This window comes from Berghia stephanieae, chromosome 1, assembly GCF_034508935.2.
Source record: "Berghia stephanieae isolate SIO BIC M18660-M18661 chromosome 1, UCSD_Bste_1.3, whole genome shotgun sequence".
Lineage (NCBI taxonomy): Eukaryota > Metazoa > Mollusca > Gastropoda > Nudibranchia > Aeolidiidae > Berghia > Berghia stephanieae.
In genome coordinates this window covers 112,652,018-112,667,857 of record NC_088360.1, presented here as the reverse complement: position 1 = coordinate 112,667,857, position 15,840 = coordinate 112,652,018, and the positions used below count along the sequence as shown (strand labels likewise).

Here is a 15,840-nt window from a genome sequence, read left to right as displayed (position 1 = left end):
TTGTGTTACTTGCATATTTTTATTAAGTATAAAAGGATATACAGATATTATCTTTGAAATGTTTATATATGATGGATTCTAATTAAACTCACCAAAATTCCATCTTAAAAATTCGAATTCAAATCTTCCAAGTTATTTAAAAAATAATCTATTTCATCTCTGATTTAGATGGAAACAGAATTTTAAAAGTGCAGTGGGCAGCAAAGGTTTTCCTTATTACAGAAATAAAAAATAAACAACTGAAGAATAGAAACGTCGTTTTTGTCTTTTATATAAGGCATTACTTAAGATAGAAATGCACTGGGGCTCTTTTATGTGCAAAGACTATTTATTTTGACTGTTATGTGTCTCTAGAAATACATGAACATTTTAGAGATTGGTGACTTTAAGCTACTTAAAACTATTTTATAATGTATACAATTAGTTTAAATTTATTTGGACTATTTTGATTTTACATTGCATACATAGTTCTGTATTTTTACATTATTTATTTATTTATTTGATTATTTATTTATTCATTTTATATATCTTATTATCTGTGTAAATTTATACTGTTGTATGTCGCCATTTGAAGGCCTTGTAACCACATAATTTATTTGTATCAAGACGGTCGATATTTTTAACACACACACTTCTATACACAAATTGCCTTTTCTAGGATGAATAAAAATGTTATTATTATTATTTTTATTATTTTATTTCATAACATCCATAACTTACTTTTGTTAATTGCATGTAAACAGCAAATAGTACAACACAGAAAAAAGACATAACTGGAACATTAGAAATGCTTGGCCTGGCCATTTTGAAAGGAGATGAAAGGTAAGTACATATGCATTACTTTATTGCTCAAAATTCTTTATTATATATGGTATGGGAGAGGGGGGGGGGGGGGGGGGGGGAGTAATTGTGAAATATAATTGATTTTATGTTAGAACTTCTTCATCTAGTTTGTTCCACCATAATAAGATTGATATTTAGTTGTTAATCAAGATGAATTGAAAGTAATGTTTTTAAATTTTTGTACTAGAATGAAAGTGTGAATCAACTAATTATTGTATTTTCTAACGTATAACATATTTTGAATCGGTAAGTGTCTTCATTTTAAGTTAAACCGTCTTGAATTTTCATATTTCAACTTATTAATATCTGTATCTCCAATGCCACCGAGCATTAAATTTATTTATAGCAGTCGTGAACTCTGCAAATAAACAATAGCAGTAGCAACATAATTACATTGACCAAAGTCTTGGCGAATGAATTGAATTATCATGGAATCAACAGAAATAAACACACGTCAGATTTTAAACCTTTGTGAAAATTAATGATATTGAATTTTCAAAGTATTTTAGATAAATGAGAAATAATAGCAGCAACAGTAGACAAAGAAAGACCAGACATTATCATTGGATCAAAAACATGGTTAAAACCAAACATGAAAAATTCACTGAATATAATTTATATAGAACGGTAGGAAACCAAAACAAGGAGGTGGCATGCTTATAGCTGTTAACAAAATTATTACCAGCAAACAATTGAATTATGAAAACACAGAAGAATCTGGGTTTTTTTGCAAACTACATAACGACAGCAGACCATTTGGTTCTCCTTGGCGGGGACTTTTACTTACCTGATATATCAATTCGACTGAAGGAACATCAAAAAACGTACAAAGCAACACAGAGACAAATGAACTTTTCATTGAAACTTTCAGAAACTTGAACATGCATCAGATCATAGACCAAAATACTAGGGATAGATTCATTCTCGGCCTATTATTCTCCAATTTACCCAACGTGATGCAGACCTTAGATGTGATACCAGGCATTGGTGACCATGATATCACAATAGTAGAATTCCAAACCAGTCTGCCTAGACTCAAGAAACCAAAACGAGAGGTACTTCTATGGAAGAATGCTGGCATCCCACACATAAAATCTGAAATTTGAAGATTTTGCTGCTATTTTTTAAGACATCATTATAAACCAATAGGAATCAATAAAATGTGGGAATGTATGAAAAGGAATGCGCTTACAATCATCAATGAAAATGTCCCAACAAAACTCACCACAAGACGAAATAATCAGCCTTGGATTGACACAGTAACCAAAAGGTTGTTGAGAAAAAAGAAAAGGTGGTACATAAAAATCAAGGAATGTCCATCCGAGAAAAACATCAAAGTGTATAAAGAAATTAAAACAGCAGCCCAAAAGCAAATGTCTTAAACCATTAATTTTCATCTGTATTTTCCAACCCAAACAGTATGTCTAACTGCAAGCTGTCAAGCAAGCAAATTGAACAAATGGAGGAGATTGAAGTAACAGAACAAGGCGTACTAAAACTGATGCAAAACCTGAATGAAAATAAAGCAACAGGACCGAAAGACTGTCCGCAAAGTGCATCAAGATGTTTGCAAAAGAACTTGCTCCAATTTATACATTCTTGTTCCAGACATTATTGAACCATGGAGAAATTTTAGATGACTGGAAACATGCGCAAATAACACTCAATCTTTAAAAAGGGAGAAAGGACCGACCTAGAAAACTACACACTTGTGTCCCTAGCGTCAATATCATGCAAACTACTAGAACATATAATTCACTACAATGTCACGAAGCACTTCGAACAAAACAAGACACTTTGTAGCAACTTTGTAAACACCTTAAATTTAGAAGGCCAAACCAATGCAATCCTGCTTGATTTTAGCAAGGCATTAAACAAAGTTCATCAAAAAAGCCTATTGAAAAAACTATGGCATTTCAGGCAATTTATACTTATCGGTTGAACCATTTCTCACCGGCCGCACACAGAAAGTAATGGTTGAAAACAAATATCGTCACCAATGCCAGTGCTATCAAGACTATTACAAGGAACAGTACTCAGACCACTACTTTTTCTTGTTTATATCAATGGTATGCCAGACTGAATATACCCAGGCTCAAAGATTCAGTTGTTTGCAGATGAAAGTCTATTATACCGACAAAAAAAATCAGAGAAAGATGGATCTTTCTACAACCGGACATCATAAAACCTACAAAAATGGGAAAGCAAGTTCCATCCCAAAGATTGTCAAGTCATCAGAATAACCAACTAAAGGAGGATAATTGACAATGACTACACAATCCACAGTGAAAAATTGAAAACTGAAACAAAGGCTGATTACAAAATTGACAAGTTAAGATGGAACCCACATATTGAGAAGATATGCAGTAAAGCCAATAACACCCTTAGCTTTCTATGTCATAACCTATCATCATGTCCCACAAGAGTGAAAGAAAAGCCACAAAGTATTTGTAAGACCTGGTTTAGAATACAACAGCAGCATATTGGACCCAATAAATCAACATTGATCAATGAGATAGACATGATTCAAAGAAGGGTCTGTCAATTTGTCTGTAGTGACTACAACCGACAACACAGTGTAAAAGACATGATGGAGCATTTAAACTGGACTCCACTTATTGAACGGAGAAAGACGCAAAAGCTGAATATGTCATTCAAGGACTGTCAGGGAACCACCTCCATCCCTATTAACACATTGAAAAACCACAGAAGAATAGAAAATGCATATACACTGCCATATTCCAGAATCAATGGGCACAATCAGTGGTTCTTCCCCAGTACCATTCACGCATGGTACGGCATCCCTGAAAATGTCAGAGCAACCAATAACCCAACAATATTCTATAGTTATCTCGACCAGTTTAAAACCAATAGATAGATATTATGTCAATACCACCCCACTACGCCAAGTTGCGTCAATCTTCATCACATATATAGATAAATCTGGTTTTGATTTCCTCTCTTAAAAATATTGATTGCTGATTTGGTTCAACCAGTGTGTGCTTATTTGCAGGTCTGATAACCCAAAATGTTATGGTCTCATTGATGTAATGGAAATACTCTCAAACCAACACATAATATTGTCCTTTACAAATGGTAAATCAAGCCGATAATTGCGTTTGGTTATCAGACCTGTAAATATGTGAACATAGGGTTCAATCTGTTTGTTTTCAATGTATTTAATTTGTTTTGAAAGAAGAGTTTTGTTCCATTTTTTTATTCTTCATAAAGAGATGCAAGGAAACGAAAGGTTGTCCATGGTACAGTAACCTATAAAAGGAAGAATATTTTGAAGGAATCAAAACGGTTACGACTCGACTATGGCAAGAGCCCTAATGTTATCAACAACAGTCAAGAAACTGAAACAAATGGGCATCCTGCCAAGCACATTATATTTGATGACGAGGGAAATGCTGATACTGTAATTACAAAAAAGGTTTGTTAATATGACCACTAATTATTTGCAGGTTACATTTTTGTTTGGACTCCAAGTTAGAATCTGCCTGATTTTAAAACTCATTACTTTTAAAGTTTCCCCTTTGTCTTGCCTTTCCTTGGTTGCTTTAATTGTAATTCTAGAACTTTTGACTATCCCATTTTCTTCTTTTTTACTGGCGCTGATATGACCTTAATGTGTTGCAAGCGCCGTAAAACTCTTAAAAACAAAAACAAACTTTTAAAGTATTCTGCTTCAAAATAAATCAGTATTAATACATCTAGTACCATAAGTTTTCAGCCGAATGTCTGAAGCTTTCCCTAGCCCTAGGTTAAATATGTGTTTCAATTCTGTTTTTTTTTTTTTTTTTCTCTCAGTTACCGACATCAAACTTTCAAAATCTCTGTTTTGTATTGACACAAGAATGTGTAAAGGCAAAATATGGCAACTTTTAAAAAATGTGCTCCACCTTGTTTGTAATTTTCCAACTGCTATGAAACTTTCAAGTTATTTAAGTACAGAACTCATCTACAGAACCTGAAATTTTCAAGACACTACCATAATTAATATAATTTTTTATTTGTTTTGTTTTTGTATTGTTATGTGTGTCACCTGGTATATAGCATTTCCTGTAACATAATCAAATTATTGATTAAAAGATAATTTGCTTTTTTTCTGGATTGGTAAGAATTAAACTTAGTTTTCTCTTTATTTCTCCTTAAGATTGACACTTGTTTTGGGGCTGGCGGTTCTGATGAAGATTTTGTTCTTGACAAATCTAAGCATGAAACTATACAGGAGCACATTTGTGGACAAACTTCAAAACATATCATTTTTGATGATGATGGGAATACTGACACTGTCGTAACCAAAAAGGTGATGGTCACATTAGGGTATACCATAACATCGTACTAAATACTTTAGCCAATGCATCCCTGATTCAATTTGTTATTTTGCCCATACAATAATTTTTAAAAATTAAATCCCTTTTCCATGATGTAGCATTTTTGCTGGCTAAAATATTGTGTTTTGGAGTGGGGGGTTAAGGACTGGCTATAATATTTAACAAATGAACCAGCTTGACCCCCTCATGACAGATGTTTTAAACTTCATTTCTATGCTTGCATCATTTAACAAACTACATTTTGATGTACCTACATCCTATTATTAAAAAGTAAACCCGTATTGTTTGTTCCATATTACAAAGCTGTCATCTGCATTTTTTGCCAAATTGGGACCTAAAATTTGCCCAAAAAACCCCCAAAATTTGCCAAGAAATTTGCCAAAATTTGCTAAAAAATTTGCCGAGGAGAACTAAGCGTTTCAGTAAAAATTAACACGCGATACAGAAAAAAAAATATATAAAAGACAATTTATTACATTTAAGGAGGCTACATTTATTAATTTACACAATAGCGTTGTTACAAAGATTTTAAAGGATCATTATCCGTAGAGAGTAGCTTCCCTTGGTTTGGGCCCATGCACAGAATTCTGTGGGCCCAGGGCCCACAGGCAAAGCTGCAACATTTCTCAAGTTTCGCACTTTTTTTTCGTTATTTAGTTTTCGCTTCTTTTTTTCCCCAAAATTTGCCACGCGATTCGCCACTTTTCCAAAATTTGCCACGATTTGCCAATTTTGGGAAATTTGCCAAAATTTGCGGATCACCCTGATATTTGCGGCCGCAAAAAATGCAGATGACAGACAAAGGCACGATAAGATGAAATATGTAGGCCACTCTATATGGCAATTGTATTAAAATTTTACCTTACATAATATATTTTCCTACTCACATTTTAGGTTGACAACTTTTTTGGAACTGGCAGTTCAGAAGAGGATATAGATTTCAACCAGTTTGACAAAGAATATTCACCAGGGAATGTCGAAGAGTTGAGTCAGGCAGAAGCGGGGTCCAACAAAACAAAACGTAATAAAAAGAAGAAAAGAAAAACGAGGCCTATCTTACCAATCCCTGACCATATTGCTGATGATCCTATTTTGCAAAAATATTGGTTCCAAAGATATCGATTGTTTAACAGATTTGATGAAGGCATTCAGCTGGATAGAGGTATGAGGTGCCTTTGTTTGAAATGTTGTGATACCTTTTACTTTCTCTTGCGGTTCAAATTGACTTATCCAATGTACTTATTCATTTACTGTCTATAAATGAATAGATGAATTGCTGAAATTGAAAATATACTTTCCTCAATCATTTGCAACCTGATTGTAATTTAGTTTTCTTTGTATGGAACAAACAAAATTAATGAATTTTTAAAACTTTTTTTCTCTTTCACTAATGGGTCTTTTTGGTCCAGTGGCTAAGTCATAAATGTGAATAATTACATCATTTATGTAGTGTAATTTGCATGGATTTAAGTATTGTACTACAGTGGAGAAATTCTGTTCCAAGCATAAATTCTCGTTATTCCGGAACTCTCGTTATAACCGATTTTTCCAAGGGAAAGAACCACATCATCTTATTTTGGCCTTTTAAATATGTTGATAATCCTTCAAAATAGTGTACACAGTGCTGGGCTTCATTTTAAAGCATCAACATATCTCATCAATCATTGTCTCATTCTTCACTTCTTCTATGATGGAGACTTAAATCTCAATAGTCAGTCTTTCTTTTTTGATTTTGAGAAGTTATAATAATGTTATTGTTATCGAGTTGAAATTAGATGTGATGACTATTGACAATTTGATTTTGACAAAAAGTGCTGCAAATTTTTTATTGAAACTGACAGACAAGTTGACAGTAGGAACTGACACACTATGACGTAAAAAGATGTAAGTGATCGTGGTGTGATGCTAATGAGCGGTGCCGATAGGGGCATTGATGTGACTCTCGAACTCGTCCAATAATAGGCAAGCTGGGTTATTCCTGTTCATCATGGCAAAGTCCCTTATCTTCATGTTATTAGCCTTACTGATAGTAAAAACTATTCTATTGCTGTTGTAGCACTGCCGATACCAATTGCTTCGCTTTGCATTGTGTGTAATTGTGATGTTTGTTGATAATGACTGTGCATTTTTGCTTTTTATTTTAGATCTAGTTTTCATTATTCCCAGTCTCCGGATCACTCTTTCTCATTATAACAAGTCCATTTACAATAGAAAAATCGTAGGGGGAAAAAAACGGGGATTTCAAAAAGTCTAGTTATGCCATCATCATCGTCGACATCATGATCGTCACCTCCTCCACAGTCACAACAACCACCCATTTTCATCATATCTATTAAAAGTTAGCAAGTCTGCAATTTCTGTGTTGTTTTTTGTTTTTTAATTTACACCATTGGACAATATACTTTCTTAGACCTTTCACTGCGGCAGGAGCACAGGCCATTGACAAATCATCTCCATCTTGAGAATGATTTATACAGCATGGTTTTTGCCAAAGTGTTTTTGCATGCCCGAGTTTATATTTACCCAGGTTTTTTTTTCTCCTGTGCTACAGCATTATTTCAATAGACTATGAAAATGATATAAATATATGTCTTTCATTTTGATCACTGATTCTCTGAAGGCCATTGTTCTTTTGAAAGTTATGAAAGTTAAATTTATCTTAATAAATTATTTTTTTTCATCCTTTTCAGAAAGTTGGTTTTCTGTTACTCCTGAAGCAATAGCAGCCCACATTGCTGAACGTTGTCAATGTGATGTAGTCGTAGATGCTTTCTGTGGAGCAGGGGGAAATGCTATTCAGTTTGCTTTCACGTGTAACAAAGGTATTTGGGATTCTTCCAAATTATCCTGAAGAATTTATTTATTAAGATTTAATAAAGTTTTACTCTTTTTTAATGTGCTGTTTTACCCTCATGCAATAAAACTCCAGTTGTCCTTCAACCTTAATTATGCCAATATAATTATATGCAAAGACTATCAAATTTATGATGATGAAAACAGTGTTCAATATTTTTTTATTCTTCAATTTCATATCAAGTAGAAAGGCTCAGTGACAGCAAAATAAATTAAAAACCTGTTGAATCTGTATGTTTGATGCGTCTGCAAGCATAACTTAGCCCACCTGACACATTGTCAATGAGTTAATCTGTCACTTTCAGCCCTGGGACTGACTGACTAGTTAGATGTCAGAGCCCTGGGTTTTTAACCTAATTTCAAACATTCAGTTTTTTAAAAATGTGTTCAAGATATCCCTCATTTTTTTTTTTTTTTTTTTTTTTTTTTTTTGTGTATAACAATCATTACTAGATCTAAACGGACGTGGAAAGACAGAAAGAGTTGTGTAAGATCAAAAGCATGAAAGCATTTTGAAAACGGTCTCTCAAATGAGGAAAAGGAAAAAATTGGGGAAAGAGATGTAATAGGAGTCTTACAGTAAAATGTCTAGGAAGTTATGCAGTATAATAGAATATGTAAAATTAATAATAATATTGCTATTATTATGTGTAGTAAAAAATTGTAGCTTTATATACTATCCGAGACGAGCATTGATCAGGATGAAACACTTGCAGCAAACAGACGATTCTCCTAATGTCCCGGGATTTCCAGATTTGTCCCGGAAGTTTGAAAAAAATAATGACCCTAGTTTATGCGATCATGTACATCATCATCATTATCATCATTCCTATCACCACTACTACAACCATCACCATCACATCATCTCTACCACCTCATCATTATCTCTATCACCACTCCTCTTACAATCACCACTACTACAACAACCACCACCATATCATCATCAGTCCTGCCACCACTACTACAACTACCACCACCACCACTACAATTAAAACCGCCATATCATCATTCCAACCACCACCACCGCCACCACATCATCTTTCTTACCACCAGTACTACAACCACCACCACGTCATAATTCCTACTACCACAACCTTCACCACGACACACCATAATTCCTACTCAACCACCACCACCACATCATCAAACAATATAATTTGGAAATTGGTAAGCATGTGGTCAGTTATTCTCACCAGTGGTGGTGTTATCTTGAGAAGTTATCCAAGTAATATTCTATTTTAAAACCAGTGAGTGAAGATACCCCTTTTGTTGCAAGCAGATTAGTAACTACTTATAATTACCTCTAGCACCGTTGTAACCATATTATCCTCTTGATATCAGATGTTTGACTGTCTTTTAAGACATTACTATTGCGTGGCATATTGAACTTTATTTATCCATTTCTTGACATTTACTTTGAGAATTGCCATTTACTAACGAATTTCTGAAAATAATTAAGCAAATAAATAATAAAAAGGAACTACAATGACATAGTAGTAGTGAACCGTGGAAAACATTTTTTCATTCATTCGTGGATAATAAAGTTACAGTCTGTTTCTTTTACTAGTTAGCGATTCAACAAGCAAACAGCAGTTTGAGCACTATAGTCTGTCACGGAATATATGTGTTCAGGGCTATTGTGTAGTAGCAGAAATCACGGATCAGGGCTGGTTAAGTTTTTTTCAAGCTATTGAACATCCCATCTCATGTTCAATATGTTGATTTCGACTGGACACTAAAAATGATCAATCATTGCCGCATATTGATTGAGTGGGATTTATCTTGTGGTTCAGAGATGGACATGGCCCTCTTCTAAACTAGACAACCATGAATCATTCTATTGGAAACCACTTGAGACCTAGTAGGAAAATAAAGTCTGTTCTTTCTATCCAGCTCAAATTTACCTGTTTTTGAAGTCTTCATTTAAATGTGATCTTCTATACAGTTTATTCTGGTCTACTCTATCCAATGAATTGTTGCAATATTCCGTTTTTATTGATACAATATATTATTTTGTAAATCAAATGTCAGGAGCAAGGTTTTACTTAATCCTTTTAAAGTTGGTTCCATTTGAAGCACAAATAAAGAAAATATTCAAATTTGTTAGGGTGTTATTGGAAATGTGAAAATGTGTTCTTTTCTCTGTTTCAGTAATAGCAATTGACATTGATCAAACTCGCCTTGCCATGGCCCAAAACAATGCAAAAGTGTATGGAGTGGCTGACAGAATTGAATTTATCTGTGGAGACTTTTTGAAGGTGAGCTGTATTTATTTTTGTCTCTTCATTGATTAAAGAATAACTTAAGTTTGGTTTAGGAAATTTTAAACTTTTTGCATTTCCAATAATTTTATATTTTAAAATATACATTTTGAAGAATTACTTCAAGAATATGAAAAAATGTTGCATAGTGGTCACAGCCTAATAGCCCAGCTTGTAATAGCCCACTACTTCATGAAATATTCGCTGCTCTTGTAAAATAATGTTTTGTCAAAAACACTCTTCTTATATCATGATCCTTTACCTTATAAACCAATTTTTTTCAAAGTGTTTATAACAGACTACCATAATTTTTTATCAAATTACCTTTCAATAATATAGAAGTCATCTGATTCAAACATTTGATTCATTGGTATGCTACTCAATCAATCCTGGAATCACAATCTTGTTACTGCACTTCAAAATCGAAATCATTCAGACTGCTTTGCAATAAACCCTTTCAGCCTTTGTGAAATGTCAAATTAATTATCATTGAATTTCGCAAATAGTGTTTCCACAGTGTATCTGATTGCCGTGCATCACATCAGATAAAACCATTGACAGTCCCTCTTCCCCCCTCTCTATCTCTCTCACACACACACACATATTCTCTCTCTCTCTCTCTCTGTCTGTCTCTCTCTCTCTCTCTCTCTCTCTCTCTCTCTCTCTCTCTCTCTCTCTCTCTCTCTCTCTCTCTCTCTCTGTGTGTGTATGTGTGACATGCAAGCATCCCTAACCCCCCTTATGCTTATTAAGGCACAAAAACAAACTGCACACTTGCCACAAACTAATAACACAGTCTGTGTTGAGTTTGGGTTGTTTTTCTTTTCTTTTTTTCATCTTTGGAAATGTCATCACAGTGGAATAAATTTTTTGTTAGGATGCAATGTATTGCAGCTAAAATTGTCTTGGTGAAACACTACGTAGACGTGTGCTGTCTGTTTAAGCACCAGTATAATACTTTTGGACAAGAATCCTGTACAGAGAAAACACGGGAAGAGAGTGATTCCCAAGGACTAAAGCCAGGTTCCGAGATAGAGATTTGAACTCAGATCCTTTGTCTTAATCTTAAAGTGAGCTGGATGTTTTACCTGTACTCAACACTACATAGATAATGATATCAAGTTATTTTTTTATCTTTAATCAATAAGAGAAAATAAATCAGGAACAAAGGATGTGGACAGTAGAGGTCAAAAAGATCAAATGTCAAAATGATGAATGATACATTGGAATATAGAATCTTTTCCTAGCATCTCATTTCTCTCATGGTAACACCGCTTTTTTTCAATCAAATTATTTCAGTATAAGTTTGAAGACAATCTTTCTTTGATGTCAAACCGCAGTATCAAAAAGTCATTAATTGGTGCAAAGAGAATCGGGAAAGTGATGTTGAATCATTTTTTGGTATTCCTTGCAACTGAAGGTGAAATGATCCCTTTTATCATTTGATATCATCTATTTTTATTTCTAAAAGTTATGAAGCTATTCATTATGTTTTTAAATTATATATAAAAGGGAGGAGCTGAATTTCAATTCAGGTAATCTCAACTATCAAGCTAATCTAATGTCTTGAAATAGCTGTATTTAGAGCTGACATTTTATTTCAGTTCCTTCAGCATTAAATGAACAGTAATGATTTCAGGTTTCAGATAGGATGCTGGTTTAATACAGAGTACTTTCCACTAGATCAAAGTGATCCAACTACTCAAGTCCTGGGAGGTGGACAGATGGTAAGAAAAATAAAGGTATATTATCAGAGCGTTGACTGTCTTGCATCAATCTGTAGAAATTGTACCGAATGATGTCTTCCACCAAAACATCACTGGAAAGGACTTTCATTTTACTTGAGTAAAAGTTTTAGATTTTGGACCACTCACTTCAGATTTAGTATATGATTTTTATTTACATGTCAGCAAAGTTAATCATAACCACTTACATTTTCCCCCTTCTTAATCAGCAGAGCTTTCTTCCTTTTCGCATTTTGAAGAATCATTCTATAAGCGACCACTCATTCCTCAATTCCACATTCACAACTGGTAATTCCAGTCATAGGAGGTTTTTTTTTTCTTTTTTGTTTTGTTTTTTTTAACACAAATTAGTAACGCTCTTGTGGTAAAGGCTAAAACTGCCTGCTTTGGGAGCATGAAGCCATCAAATAAGATTATATACTGTTGGAATATAATATAGTTAGAATGAGTGAGAAGACCTTTTTTTTTCTCGGAGCAATGGAAAATGATAAATCAAACGACCTATAAAACCTGTTTATGGTAAGTTGATTCCTCATTTTCAGCTTTTTGATTACTCAAAGTTATGAGGAAGGTCTGAACTAGTCATTTTATTATTTTTTAAATTCCATGTTTCTTTATTTTCCACGGTGTGCAGTTGGCTCCAACTCTTAAGGCAGATGTAGTATTTCTAAGTCCTCCGTGGGGTGGTCCTGAATATCTGAACAAAGATGTCTATGACTTGGATGTCATGGCAGGCTTCAAGGCATATCCTTTTATATCATAATTCTAAAATCAAATGATTGATGTTGTCTGTAATTACTGTAATTATTATTTATTTTCAATTAAGTTTTTTAGCGAAACCTTTCAGATTATGAATTGTCTTGTTAGTGATTTCTTAAAAGTTTTAATGGAGCCTTTAAGATTATCGTAAGTCTATTTAACGAATTAATGAAAGAAATAGTGGATACTATGTAACATTATGAAATCTGTTTAGTGATTTACTGAAAAATTTATTAAAACCTACAGGACTATCATGCGGCTATGTAGTCTAGTGGTATGACATTCGCTTTCGGATCGGAAGGTCCTGGGTTCGAGCCTCGTGCTGGGCGCATAGTTGAGTCCTTGGAAAAGGCTCTTTACTCACATTCTCTCAGCGTATTCAGGTGTAAAATGAGTACCTGGTCGTTAACAGCGTTGTCTTTGTCCGAAAAATTGTAATATCGCCTAACAGACATCATGTTCCTACATGTTCAATGTTTCGGTTGACCAGGGGCCCCAGGTAAAGCGCTTTGAGCACATTTAGGGGATAGTGCGCTATATAAAGCTCAATTTTTTTTTTTATAAATTTTTTAAAATCATTCTTGGGTTTTGTTTGTTTTTGTTTATATTCTCAGTGATTAATTCCCGAAAACTTAATTCTGTTTTAAGGGGAATAAACATGTGTTGCTGTAGACTTGTTTATAACGTGATTTGATATTAACCAAAAGTGGTAGGACATAGTAACTGACATTTTAACATTAATTTGTTCTAATTTGTCTATTTTACTTTTTATTATTTTCTACTATTACTACTACTACTACTACTACTACTACTACTACTACTACTACTACTACTACTACTACTACTACTACTACTATTGTTACTACTACAACCACTGTATCTTTTCCTCTTCTCTTTCTCCTCCATCTTTTCTCTGTTCCCGCTTTTAAACTTTCGTTTTATCTCATTATGTACCTTGACTACAGCACTTCAGATCTTATGACACTCTCAAGACAGATTACCCACAATGTTTCCTTCTTTCTTCCTCGCAATGCAGACTCAGAACAGGTATAGTATTCTTTTTAATAAGCATGATATTATTATGTGTTATCATCAGATAATGTTCATTAATACTCGATAGTCTATAGACCTGTAAGTCCTAAGTATTATAAGGCTTTTAACAATAATTGGGAATGTTCCACAGGGCTACACATAGCACACAGGTGGCTTATGTTATCAATGGATGACTTTTGGTGATTATGGTTAAGCGATGCTCTTCTAGACTTTTGATGTCTGAACACGTCACTGTGTAGCTATTATCACTCAGCCTTTGGTAATTTTATTTCCCCCAACCTGTCAAGTTCAGAAAGGTAGTCAATTGTGACTGACTGGCTGAGCAATAAATTTCACTGTTTCGTTTAACCCCATTTTAGCTACTTCCAAATGGCGGACTTTAAACTCATGAAAAAATGTAATGCAAACTGCCCAAAATACCTATTAGGGAAAAATCTAAATCAAAACTTAGATGGTTTTTACTCATTACAACTATTGATTGTTTCACATTGTTAACAAATTGGTTGATGGCCTTCCAATGCAATGGCAAATGTTTAACCACTGCATCCAGCTACTCTGATGGTCTCGAGTGGCAAATAAAATTTCATTCATGCATGTCTTGATGGAGAAACGATCCATTCACTAAATATAATAGAGACTTCCAGACTGCTTAAATTGGTGTAAGAGATCAATCAGGTTTGAAAGAAAAATTGGTTCCCTAAGTGTTATTTGTAAATATTTGGTTTTTAAAAGGAGCGATCTGTATCGTCATATGAAGCTGAAAATTCTCATTATACTAGAGTGTAGACACGTTCTGTAGATGTAAGATAATATCATATTTTTAAAAATACAGGGATATAAACTATTTTTACCACAAGTTAAATTTGTAGAGACAACAGACGATTAAGAGTTTGTTTAGTCATAGTCCAATGCATATTTTGTCCTGTTCCACTTTCTTCTTTTATTGTGATTTTTAAAGAATTTAGATTACGTTTTTCTTCTTTCATTTTTCTTTCAGCTGACAGCTCTGGCTGGTAAGAATGGAAAAGTTGAAATAGAGCAGAACTTCCTCAACAAGAAATTAAAGACTATAACAGCCTACTTTGGTGACTTAGTTCTTGGTCAGGAATCTGAGGAATGCTGAGATCCTCCATAATATGGCTCTGTGTGACCTTGTCAATATATTATATCATTTGAAAAATTATTTTGTAAAAACTATCTACAACAGAAATTTTTAAATATACAGTAAAATTACTTTAAACTGAAAGAAGCTAAACCGAAAAATACCTTAGACCGCAAAGAATTTAATAAATTGTACTAGTTTCTTCATTATCTTTGTACTAATTCTTACGATGAACCGAAATACTTCTAAGCAGGACTTTCTTTAAACCGAAACAACTTGAGAGCACCTTCCCTTTTCGCTCTCTATTTTTCTTCAAAAATTCGGGAAGGTGGCCACACGTAATAATGCCCGGTGATATTAAACAAAGATGAGGGTGATGGGTGGGTGGGGGTGGGGGGTAGGCAAACACTTCAATCACTGCACTTGGGTTTGGCCAACACCACAATTGCACAGACTGGAAAAGGAAGACAGCGGGTGACTGGTGTGAATAAGGCTTCTTAAGTTAGAAATATAAGACACTGGACGCAGAGTTGTCAAGCTAGCAGACTGACTTTAATATCGAAGGGTGGAACAGGAAGAGGGTGTAGTGAATCCAAACATATTGAGAGTAACAATGATAATGAAGTGATTAGATACATATGAAAGGAGTATGTTATGAGCAACATTAGTTATAGTTACAACTGGCAGGCGAAAAATGAGGAAAGAGGGGGAGTTGGGGTGTAAAATCACGCAACCGAGATGTTCTCCCTTGTGTGTTGATGCTTTGGAACTGACAAATTTTCAACACGAGAATAAGGAGGGAGGGGGGGGGGTGGTAGACAACTTACCATTGACTTCATTTCCACTTTGTTTAAATGTGTGTGTGTGGGGGGGGGGGGGGGGTG

The 15,840-nt window shown here is 34.2% G+C and overlaps 1 protein-coding gene across 3 annotated transcripts in view; it reads left to right on the top strand.

Annotated features, from left to right (window-relative positions):
• LOC144962755 (uncharacterized) overlaps positions 1–15,325 on the top strand; it is a 32,562-nt gene extending 17,237 nt beyond the window's left edge. For all 3 annotated transcript variants that reach the window (XM_078895982.1, XM_078895981.1, XM_078895983.1), the window contains exons 5-13: positions 744–822; positions 4,075–4,279; positions 5,003–5,155; positions 6,078–6,345; positions 7,874–8,005; positions 10,188–10,294; positions 12,677–12,786; positions 13,770–13,848; positions 14,852–15,325. In XM_078895982.1, the coding sequence (XP_078752108.1) occupies positions 744–822; positions 4,075–4,279; positions 5,003–5,155; positions 6,078–6,345; positions 7,874–8,005; positions 10,188–10,294; positions 12,677–12,786; positions 13,770–13,848; positions 14,852–14,977 (1,259 nt within the window). In that variant the 3' untranslated portion in view covers positions 14,978–15,325. The remainder of the gene's footprint in view (positions 1–743; positions 823–4,074; positions 4,280–5,002; positions 5,156–6,077; positions 6,346–7,873; positions 8,006–10,187; positions 10,295–12,676; positions 12,787–13,769; positions 13,849–14,851) is intronic.
• The last annotated feature ends 515 nt before the right edge of the window (positions 15,326–15,840 follow it).